Genomic DNA, 12,688 nt, shown 5'->3' with positions numbered 1-12,688 from the left:
ATCCTGCCTTGATAAAAAGGGATCATAGATTCCTCAGCTGTGAAACCGCATGTCGTTAATAGTTATAACTAATGTTTATATGACGCTAATCAGTCATTACAAACCCAACATTTTTTAGGGAAACTTCCTTCTCTGACAAGTAAATGGGATCTTAAACTGCAAACACACTGCTATTGCTAATATATGTGAAATGTCTCATAGATTTGCGACTTTGATAATTGCCCTTTAATAAGTATAGATATGAATTTACATGGATGGCTGTCTTAAGAGTAAGCATTTGGCTGCAAGTATTCACTTCTTGTTATGACATGGGAGGGTAATAATGTGCAGTGAGAAAGAACATTTAAAATACATTTTTGCCAGTAGAAATAAAGATCCGCCAACAACACCACAGTTCCCTCTCACCTCTTCAACATATTCACTCCAATTTAAATAGGCCTGAGCTATGATTCAATCCCCAGGCATTTGATGTCTGGGGGACAGTAGATACCTTACCTTTCATCCAGCCAAGTGTGTACTCCTTCTTGCAAAACATGCTGACACAGTGTGAGGTGAAGAATGTTCCATGAGCTTCTATTAGATCCTCCTCCGTCAACCCAGCGACACGTTCCAGAGTGTCAATATTCTGCAACACACAAGGAAAATGGCAGAAGTGATTGGGCGTGAGATCTTGTGGCACATCACTGGTAAGAGGTGAGATCCTAATAGTTAAATAGAAAAGGTGGGCTACGGTTCTAGCAAATGGCAGTGGGGACTAGGAAAAGGTGGTTTCCAACTACACAGGCAGTGGTACACAGGGTACATCGCATTAGAAAGGCATTGAGTGTAAACCTTTGTCCAGTTTTGGATATCAGATCTCCTGAGGGCCAAAGGAAGACAAGAGGTGGATCAGAACCTTCTCTTATCAGGATGGCCTCACAAAGATTATTTAAGCACTACCAACACTCATTATAATGTGATGATGCCTCTAGTTTAGTTTTCCACTCAGGAAATTAATTAGTTAATCTCGTTTAATTTTTTATTTGCTTTTTGGGATAATATTCTAGTCACCAATTCCCACAGGATTTAATTTTAAAAAGTATTTTTTTTGTTGGTATTTATCAATCTCAAATCTTACATTACACAATTTTCAATTCCTACTCGACATGAATAAACACACCGTCATCAAATCTAAAAAGCTGTCTATTTACAAATTACAAGGCCTCTTTCAGGTTCGTTCATTAATAAGGTACATCCTCACTTTAGCTGCAAAATTATATCTGTTCCTATTAGCACATTCTTTCAAAGATGGTTGAACAAAAATATTTAAATGTTCCACTAAAAAATTATCATTCTTCTGACGAACATCTGAAGAATGATCATTATTTAGTAGGGTTATTTAAATACCACTTACTATTCAATGGCCCTAAATCTGGGTAGATTTAAGCAAATCAACTTAGTGCGCCGCCTGCCCGTTTGCCTCCTATTAGGCAAAGACCGCCAAATTGCAGGAGACAGATTAAGACCTATACCCTGCAATGAACTTCTGGAAAAAGCCGAGTGGGTGTTAAAATCTTTTTACTAGCATAGAAAGAAAACATATCAAACATCAACCATCATTGGTAACCAGGTTTCCCAGTGATTGCCCGTACAGTCAGGCAGTTTACATAAAGAGTGAACAATAATAAGTCTGTTGAGCTCTGGGCGGTAATACCATAAAGTGGGGGAGTAACGAGGAGAAAAAAGCCATCGAATAACACAAATACAGTAGACCGCAAAAAAGCTGGGAAAAGAATGTGAAGAGCTCTCAAAAGGTGGGAATAATAGATTCACTATTTTTAGTTTCCATCAGGTTTCTGTTGTGTGTTACGGAGAGTAGGCAGACATAGGCAACAATCAGGAAGCATTATATATACACATATATAGATGGTGACTTTTTGGTCATAAGCGAGTAAAGTAGCGGGTCCCTAGCTCCTAGAATGGGTAGCAGGAAATGGGCATGAGAGGACATATCTAGCGATGGATGACTAAAGCATAAATGTGGGCAATGCCTGCAGCTAGACAGAGCTGTGCAGACTTTTAATGGGAACACAGAATTGTCACCAGACTTAACGTTAAGAGCTACAAAAATATTGCTGTGGAAACTGGATTTTTCAGTCTGTCGATAGAATAACATATGTGTGTTTTAAAAGCTTTAAAATTACTTATGAAACATAATTTGCATCATTTTGCTAACCATTTTTAGTGCAACTTTTCTCAGCCCACAGGCTAAATTGAGAACATATTTTTATGAATAAGACACTTCTGAAAATATTCTGTACGGTAGCGCTAACGACTATATGCTATTTTCCATTTTAAGTAAGTCTAATTTGTTCTGCTTCCTCAATGGGAAAAAAAACAAAGCATGTTTTGTGTGAAGGCCGCTTGATAATACAACTATTAATCCCAAAATATTGGCAGTTAGAGCTTTGAGGGATGGATAAGACGCACAACCAGTAGGATTGAGCGATCAATGTAATCATGGGACATGTGCTTATTGGCTTTTCACACATTGCAAGGCGCAGGTGTCCACAGACTTTACATTAAATACTGATTCATCCAAGAAAATTGCATTGTACCCAACAGTTGCCCCTACAACTCGTCCATTATTTGACCCAGGCTGGTCTGCAACACTTATCAGTTATGAAAGACTCCACCCTCCCTGAAATTAAGAACATTTCTTTCCAACATTTCTCTTCTGTACTCATGAACTTGTTAAAATATCCCTTGCAAGCTGGGTGCAGCTCATAAAATAGTGTAAAAAAATGTTATAGTCTCTTGCCACTACCAGATCCACACACTTCACTTGCCCCTAAGTGACATGAAACACATTTTAAACCATGTGGCAATCAATTTATTAGACCAATTTATAGGATGCGTAAAGACTACAAAGCTCCACCTCGTCAACCATGTTCCCAGGTCTCATGTTCATTCTCATGCTCGTTCAAGGCTTTGTGATCATGTTGGAGACATTTTTGACTGCAGGTTATCTTCCACCACAGTGTTCTTGGATATTGCAGACCACCACAAGGTTCTGTATATTGTACTGTATTGCAACTCACTACTCCGTCACTATGTGCCCATACTTCAATATGCTCTGAGGGCACCACATGGCAGATAGAAGCACTTCACGAAAGTACCAAATAAAATAAAATAAAATTATTTGAGGAAACCACATAAATATGTCTTTGCGGGAGCAGGAGATTAGGATTGAACATATTACTTCCCAGAGGATGCTAACAATGGGAACAAGAAAGCAAAAGGTTAGTAAACATTTGTATCCGGTATGGGACCCACTGTACAGCCACTCAGCTGTTAGACTGCCATACAGTAACTAATATATGGAATGATGGTACTCAGAATTATTTCTAAAAGGATGCTTTGGAGAATGAGACAGATTCAGAGAGCTTTGTTTACTGGATATATCAATCAGGTCAATCAGAGTAGGCGCATTTTACTGACCAAAAGAGTCAAGAAGATTGGCCAAAGGATGATGAATCCCATTGATCAGCTCGGTCATCTGTACACATCCAAATTGGTGCCTTTGCCAATGGTGGTTAATTATGACCAGAAGACACTTGGGCAACCGTCCGCAGAAAGAGTACTCAGAGTGGCAACCTAGGGGAAAGTTAAGTCAAAAGCAATCTAAAGTAGTGCAATCACCTTGTTCTTGTAGATGATATCTTTCATGCTCCAAAGCATGTGCACACATCACTGCCTTACTGCACACCATAACCTTCAACGTACAAGCGATAAGTTAAAGACCTCAGTCATGGGGAGCGAAAAGATTATAAAAAAAGAGGATCCGTAGATCCTCTCACAAGTACACAAGCAAATCGATAAGCACCACTACACTACAGATTTAGCCACCACCAATCATAATCAACCCCCTTAGCCCGGGGAAGGGACAGGAGTGATATTCCACTAATGGCGAAGAACCGATTTGAGTGAACTCTTGATGTGCTACAGCTTTACTGTTGGGTTTGGTGCTCTGTGGAGCATTCTCAGTGAAGTCAAAGAGTTCACTGAGGGAAAGAGGTACAAAGCAGGCCAGAGAAGTAAAAATGTCAGTACAACGATAAAGCAGTGCTGGGACATTCAACGGTACATCACTTATCAGTGAATGGAAATTATCATCATTAAGGGCAATAAGGTGATTCTCAGCGGAGCTGATCGCCATTGTGACGCAGACAAGAAATGGGAGTAGAGGCGATAACTTTCATACCAAGAAGCATTGAAGGTTTCTCCATGTCAAAAATGAAGGCAAGGGAAAGTGGTTCTTTCAGTTGTGAAAGACAACGTAAAAGTTGTGAAGGCGGGCTCAGCATCAGAGGTGTCACAATTGAGCCACATGAAGAGACAGCCTAAGAAATCATAGACACTCAGTGTCTCAGATTCACAGGTTCATTACCTATTGCTGAGCCGGGGGATTATGCTTTTGAAACTTCAAACAGCCGTTCTTAATTTTCCCTCTTTTTTGTGGTTCTTCTTTATTCTCTTTTCCTTGCCCCTTTTTGGAGTGCACTTGTACCCTCTGGGCTTAGAAGTCCCTTGTGATCCTGAGAGGGACCTATGTTTTACTGAGAGGGATTGAGCACTTACTGCTGTGTCTTTGCTGATTACGATAATACATATCATCTATGCTGTACATTAATCTCCTTTTTAGGTCGAGCATTCGAGAACTCTTGTATATACTTTAGTATATACTTATATGTGTATGTAATGTAATGTAATGTAATGATGTCTTGTAAAGCGCATGAATAACCCCACATGGGGTATTTCCGCGCTGTAGACCGCTGGGGAACCCATCCTGGCTTTCCCTGTGAGATGGTCCCTACTGGGTATCTCCAAGGTGAAACCAGGCAACCCCGGCGTATGTGGGGGGCCGGTGTGGAGATGAGGCAAGCTAATGCCCAGAGTTGCAGAGTGTGATCCCTGGTTAGAGTAGGCACCGACGCGAGAATTATCGAGTCCGCTGACCCTGGTCCACGACAATGCCGCGTCGGGAATTGAACCCTGGTCCCGGGCCGTCTGCTTCCGGGTCTGCGGCCTCTAACCAGTGAGCCACACCACCATGTACTTTGTGGGCTCCTGAGATCAGCCCTAGGACTTGTCTGCTTCTGTTTAGGGACTTTTTTCCTGTTCAACTGCCTCTACTTAACTGTCTTTATAGAAAACGACCAGTAGAGGTCAGTAAAATACCAGAATTGCTTTCTGCTGAGGAACTTTATTTTTTTTTTTTCTGGCAACTGCCTCTATTTAACTTTCTTGATAGAAAACGACCAGCAGAGGTCAGTAAAATACCAGAATCACTTTAGCATTCTCTAGATTCCAGTCCATAGAAATTGTCTTCCACGAGCACCCATAGTAAATATTTTTTTTCAAATCTTGTATTTTCAGTGATATGACCACCGAAGGCCCTGATTTTATATTAGACACAGAGCTTTGGACTATACCATTTCCCGCTGCAAGGCAATATTTCTCTCCTTGTGTTCCCATACATGGAATTTCACGCAGTTTGGTGCTTACTTTCCCTCCATGTTAAAGAACAGTAGATGTTTCAGCACCCAGGCTAATGTGCTGCATAGCTAAATACATATAGGGGCCAAAGGCTCAACCAATTGCATTGCAAATGCTTGTTCAAGAGTAGAGAACGCTTGTAAAAAAATCCTCTTTGACAGTCGTTTGAAGCTGAACTCGGACAAGACTGAGGTCCTCATCCTCGGCTACAACCCTTCAGCCTGGAATGACTCCTGGTGACCGACGGCACTGGGGGCAGCCCCGACACCCACCACCCACGCACGCAACCTGGGAATCATCCTCAACTCAATGCTCTCAATGATCAAGCAAGTCAACGTTGTCTCGTCCTCCTGCTTCAACAGCCCCCGCATGCTCCGCAAGATCTACAGATGGATTCCGACAGATACAAGAAAGACAGTCACCCAGGCCCTCGTCGGCTGCAGACTCGACTACCGAAACGCCCTCTACGTGGGAGCCCCGAACAAGCTCATCAAACGACTACAATGCATCCAAAACGCCTCGGCACGACTGATCCTCGACGTACCACGCCACGGCCATATCACCCCCCACCTGAGAAACCTGCACTGGCTCCCAGTCAACAAGAGGATATCCTTCAAGCTCCTCACCCACGCACACAAGGCACTCCACAAGACCGGCCCAGCCTACCTCAACAGACGGCTCTCCTTCTACATCCCCAACCGCCAGCTACGCTTCGCCGACCTCTCACTCGCCATCGTCCCGGGCATCCAAAGAACAACCATCGGTGGGAGATCCTTCTCCCACCTCACCGCCAAGACATGGAACACCCTCCCACTGACCCTACGACAGACCCAAGACCTGCTGACCTTGAGGAGGATACTCAAGACATGGGTGTTCGATCAGTAGCGCCCCTCCCCCCCCTCAATAGCACCTTGAGACCCTCGCGGATATGTAGTGCGCTTTACAAATGATTGATTGACTGATTGACAGTCCTGGACATCAAGGTCTGGAAGAAGATGGGAGAGGCACAGTACATGTATATCTACTAAATGTAGTTCTTTTACCTGCCCATTTAAGAGTGCTTGAAGAAAAGTGATCTGATTTTGAGTGTCATTTTGGTCAAAAAGAATACTGACAGAGCAGGGACGAAATCACAGAGACCAAGCTAGTCCCCTGATATGTGATGTGTGTTGCCAGAGCCCAGATAAAAAAGTAACAAACTGAGTCAGGAGTGTAGGTCAGGAGCAATACAGGAGAAACTGTATTTCAGTTATTCAAAGGTTCATCGCATTAATGAAGTCAAAACAGAATTACACAAACAAGTAGACATCATCAAGTTAGCAAGATGGCTCAATAACAAAAGCACTTGATGCTGCCATCCGTGGTCATGTGTGGGTGAAGACCTCAAATACAGGTATTGGCAACAATGCAAAATTGGTATATTGATCACCATTAAATTATGTAATCTTAACCCCTATTATATACAATATTTGGAAGTACACAGAAAAAATGCTGTTATTATTAACAATACAAATGAACGTAAGATCATGCTATAATCCTTAGTGTTGGCGACTGGTGATCATGCAGGAATGAGTCTCTCTTTAATATATAGGTGTAGCCCTCACTCGATGTGTAGTGAAAGTATGGCCTCCCTGGGCTAAGCTTGAGGCCCAATAATTGTGGGCTGTAGTTTTACTTATTGTTTCCCTGTCTTTTCCTACACTGCCAAAGATTTCCATCCTGACACCAAGGAAAATTCAAATAATGTTAATTTATGAAAGACGCAACACTTGAGGAAAAAATACTTTGCTACTTCAGCAGAAAGTAGGAAGAATAAAACAGCATAGCACTAGGTACGAAGTTTACTTAGCTTTTGGTGAGATGCAGTAGAGATAGTGAGAAAGAGCTGATCTGATAGCAAGTTTCACATTTAGTCATGACTTCCCGGTTGTAAGATGAATAAATGCGCTGCTTGTAAGCTAGTATTGAACTTACCCCTCCTGCTATGCAAATGTATAATTTTTGTATGGTGCACTTAGTTCCAAAGAAAAAAACACCAGGATAGCGTCGTATTACCACCGCTAGAAGTTGCTTTATGTCTCTTGGATTCACATGGCACCTGGTCCTGGCTCCTAAGCAACTGGTGAAATACTTGTGTGGTCAGGAACATTAGAAGAGTTGTTGATTGTTTTGTATACAGACAAACACACTCGCAAGGCACCAACATAATTACATGGCATGTACTAACTGAGCCCCTCATTTAAAACTATACAAATAATGGACTCATATTGGTGGCTGCCATAACTGTTTATAAGGTACATATGACTCTGTGCCTCCGTCTGGAAACACTTTTGACCATGAGAAGAAGCTAAGAAAAATAAAGGCAGGGCTGCAGAAGGTCTGTTAGGGCCAAAGATGCTGGCAGCACCAGTATTAAAAAGGTTTACTAGTGCCAAGTATTCAAAGTTAGAATACAATTCTACAATCCTGTTCAGCAAAATAATTCAAGCACAGAACTGGACAAGAAGAGCATAAAGCATACCACAAGACTTTTTGAGAAAACACATATCACTAGACACTTCCTTTTTTGCTCGACAAAAAGAAGTTGGGGAACTTGGGGGGGTTATAGTCCACTTAATTGTAATCTCTCATTGCTTCTACATTGAAATTTTAGCTATAGGAAACATACTCTATGTTAGACCCTGTCATAAGGTATTTCTAACACCAGCTAACCTTGATAATCAGTATAGCACTCAGGCAATGTTCGATCTGCATGTGCTCCTAAATATAAAAAATATTATTTGTATAAATAATGCAGATTAGATCTGTTGTTTTTAAGTCAATCTTGGGTGTCATCAGACTCTGAACCCATGCTAAATAATTTAGTTCACACCAATTACAAAATCAAATGTTGTTGTTATACCTCAAGACACACACTGAAAAATCAAGCCTTCTTATCTAAGTTGACACCAGACAGTCTAGCTTTCTTGCATTAGCAATGGTGACTTACACTTTCTGAATGTGTATTGCCCCTCCCCAAACACCCTTTACCAATCTTACCCGGTTGGCAAAAGAAATTGAAATTTACTGTATTCACAGAAAGAATGTAATTCTCCCTTTTAGTTAATGTTCAATTTCTCCAAGAGAGTTGCCTCGGCGAAAACAACTTTAATTCAAACAAGCTTCCAACGGACATCAAAATGAGAAGAAAAAAAAAGGAAAACTGCAATGAAGGAGTCCAGACAGTTATGACTGTGAGCTGATGTGTGCAATCAACAACAAAGGAAAACACTTAGGATTTGATTGTATGTTTTTTCTTCGTAGTGTTTCCCGGAGAAAAAGAAATGTTATCCAAGTTTTACCGTTGAGTAGACACAGTTTGAGAAATAACCGAAGTTACAATTTGAAGGGTGATGATAAAAACCATCGGTCAACCTCTTCAAATTAAAACAATAATCAGTGAGTGAGAAGTACAAAGAAATCAAGACTCTCTTTAGGAACCAATATGTAGGATAAACAGATCAACAAGTGGACACCTGGCTTGGGGAACACAAAACAGGGTAGGTGAACATATTTTAGGCAGGTGCATTGAGGTTCCTCAATTCATTACAACACCTAGCCTAGTACACGCAACAAGAGAAAAATGGTTGTAGGAAATAGAAGACTGTAAAGCTAGATCGATTCTCTCGATACTCACACACCCAGTCAGACAGTGACAGAGGCACTTACACATACATTCACACAGCACTTATGTATCCACCACTAATAAATGCCACTTGCACACACAGATACTCATCCAAATACCCACTAACACAGCCAGTTACCAATCCATACAGCCACTTACATACTCATTTAGACACCCATACAGTCAGTAACACACCCAGTCACACACCCACACAGCTACTTACATATCTTGTGACACACCCACAAAGCCACAGATACACGCTCTCACATATCCACTCAACCACGCACACCCAATCTTTCACCCGTACAGCCACTCATATACCCCTTTATACACCCATACTACACAGCCTCTTACATACTGACATAAGCCCTTATGTAGCTACTCACCTGCTTAGAGTATGTAATCTAATAGTATATCATGACAAGTTAAATGTACTCTATATTGTTTTTCAGATATCTATTTGAGTTTAAATAGGAATGGAAGATGGAACCGTGAGGTGAAAAAAGAATTAAGAAGTATGCTTCTTGACAGCATCCACAAACTGGACAACAGATGACATATTTAGTGCAACTGACATAAGGTATTTACCACAATGAGTGACCATGTCTTGCAGTTTTGGGGAAACAGCAAGGATGGTAAGTATCTGATAAGATGGTTAGGGTCCCACATATGGTCCAGTTGCTGCTGATGATGTACCACCTTCCCTCTCTCTTATCATCCTCTGATCCGTCCTTGTATGTATGTGTGACGTGACTCCCATGAACCTGAGTTAAGTACGGTACCAGCAGGACCCCAGGGGTACCAGGGATCGTCTGGTCAGTGTGCTAGTGGTTGGTAATGTTGTGGCCAATCACGCTAAAATGGGCGGAGGAGATGTCTAAGGATGTTTGTGAGGAGACCGAGGTGACTTCCTTGGGAAGAGGAGTTTTGGACCGCCATGGCTCTGGACCAGAGCTGTGGCATCATCCAAGTGGTGAGCATGGGTTTGGGGAGTGTAACATGGTGGGGGAGGTCAGACATGAAACAGTATTCGGGCTCTTGTTGGGAGTATGCATATGAGGCCATGGAGAGGTGTTATCAGTTGTGGCACTGTTGGCACTTGGGGCCTTTTCCCAATGTTAAGTAGACTTTGACACAACACCATAAAGATTGCACTTTGTGGAAAGATTCCCCTTTGTCCTGAAGTAAGAAACAGTCACACTGTGTTGTGGTGCCGAGACATGTATGGTTAATCAAGAGATCAATCACTATGACACATGTGCTTTGGTCCACGAGGGTATACCACACCTTTGTACAGAGAGCAGAAACCAAGAAGTACAGGTCGCTTAAGATGGAGGAGACCCCAGTGTGTGGTGATTTACCCTTATTGGAGTATTACAAAGCACGGTCTGAATGAAAGTTGTTACATCCATTCCTCCTCTGTAGTGGAGTCTCATCCATCATCCTGTCCATGTATGGTTTTCAGGTTTTCCGAAACAGAATATGTGCCACATCATTACTTCTTCGCCATACCGCTTGAAAGGTTTTTGCTGCATAGATTGCATTGAACATAACTTGGAACAACTTAACCTTCTCCTGAAAGGATGGAGAAATATTTCCAAACACCAGAGGAATTCTTTGGAGGTGGTTAAGCCTTTTTCTTCTTCGTCCTGCACTCTCCTTTCTCGTTTATCTTCAGCAGAAGACATCTTAACTTTAAAACTCTCTTCTATTGAAGGAAAGCCAAAAATACGACAGAGCTGTGCTTTGGAGACTGTCTTCAGGGAGACGTGAAACCAAAATAACTGACTTATGGAATGGTTTGCAATGTGGATGGGTGGAGAGTTTTGTGGTGGCATCGCTGTGGATACATAAAATTAATTTAAAAAGAGAAAGAATTGCTGTATTGCATTTCCAGAAAGTTTACATAAGTCACGTTATGTTGATTTGTTAATTGTTACTTTCAAAATGTATAATAAGAATAAATGTGCGGATAAAATGTATTTGTAAACATGTAAAACTGAATGTTACTAAACTGGACTTATAGGTGAAATTGCAGAATAATTTATATTAAACAAAACAATGAAATTCACAAAAAAAACAAAGGTTACAGGGACACTATAGTTTGGAACTAGAATTTTAAAAATCTTAGAAATTCACTGAAAAAAACAAAGTTTACAGGGACGTTATAGAAAAGGAACAAAACCATAGAAATTCAGCAGTTATAGTTACCCGAACTAACTATAACTTACGCCCGCGCAATGCACTGCTCATGACCTTACATTTTGCATCACTCATGACATGGTCAGTGGCATTACTGATGATATCTCAAATGATATCGCTGATTACATCATCCAGCAAGGTAAACTTCAATATACTTCATAAAATACTATTTAATTTTTTTTTAAATAAGACGAAACAGGTGATAGACGTACAACACAGATCTCAGTGTAACCTTATCAACTACTACATTCCCTTATCACATAGGAGACAATTCTCAGTGGATAGTCCTGTCTTTTCTAAACCACTACTCTAAGCACTAATGACAAAAATAAAACGTCTATCTGTATAGGCTAGTCACAATTTGTGAACCTGGAAAGAGATTTTAGTGCAAAAGCCTGATTTACACAAACCATTACAACTTACAATCAGCATGGAGGTCTTAATGGACAGGCCACTGTGTGACAAACCACTTGTAAAATAATTCTCCATCCTGGATAAAGGCGTGAGCAAAGAGGTCTGTTGTAAATGTCTACTACTCTGAGGCATCACCCTAGAGAAAGGTCTTAGTGAACAGATGAAGTTATTACAATGACCTACTACATTCATTTATCACAAAGGAGAGATGTCTAAGGAAACTGATCAGTGTGTCTTAAAACAGAACTATACTCAGCCATCACTGTGGAGTGAAGTCTGAATCAACAGCATAGACTGTCACAAAGCACTACCATAAACATATATATCAGCAGGGGACATGTGTCAGTGTATAGGCTAGTACACTGATAAATAGAACATCCACTTAAAAAACAGGATTATAGATCAGATGACATATGTTAGAAATGGTATCACTCAGCAGTACAAAAGGAATAGTAATTCATTTAACCTATGCAGTAGCTAAGTATATATGTTTGAATATATATATGTTCCCAGTATTAGATCTTTAATATTCATATGTTTGAATCAGAATAGCAAGCAGTATATAACAGTAAGAATAAAGTGGGAAGCATGTCCACATTTACTAAAAAATGTTGTGTAGGACTTCCTACCCCAATGCTAGGTTAGCTGCTGCATTCATGTCCAGGCAGTAGTGCTTCCTGAATTTGTGCTCGCACCTTAGATGTACAGCAGATAACTTGCAAAAGTAAACCAGCATAGAGTACAGCAGTTGTTGCTGTGCTCCTAGTGGACTAAGCCCTCACCCTACCTAGCAGTGGATGCTGTGCTTTGCAGTTGCAGAAGGTGATACATTCAACATGCTGTCCCCTATCTGCCCCTTCCAGGACACAA

At 41.0% G+C, this 12,688-nt stretch overlaps 1 protein-coding gene across 2 annotated transcripts in view; it reads right to left on the bottom strand.

The window, feature by feature from the left end:
- SIRT2 (sirtuin 2) overlaps positions 1–12,688 on the bottom strand; it is a 179,039-nt gene that overhangs the window by 60,165 nt on the left and 106,186 nt on the right. For both annotated transcript variants that reach the window (XM_086952009.1, XM_086952010.1), the window contains one exon: positions 496–625. In XM_086952009.1, the coding sequence (XP_086808135.1) occupies positions 496–625 (130 nt within the window). The remainder of the gene's footprint in view (positions 1–495; positions 626–12,688) is intronic.

This window comes from Lissotriton vulgaris, unplaced genomic scaffold (genome assembly GCF_964263255.1).
Source record: "Lissotriton vulgaris unplaced genomic scaffold, aLisVul1.2 SCAFFOLD_945, whole genome shotgun sequence".
In the NCBI taxonomy this organism is placed as follows: Eukaryota; Metazoa; Chordata; class Amphibia; order Caudata; family Salamandridae; genus Lissotriton; species Lissotriton vulgaris.
The sequence above is the reverse complement of the archived record's forward strand: the minus strand, read 5'-3'. Positions and strand labels throughout refer to the sequence as shown.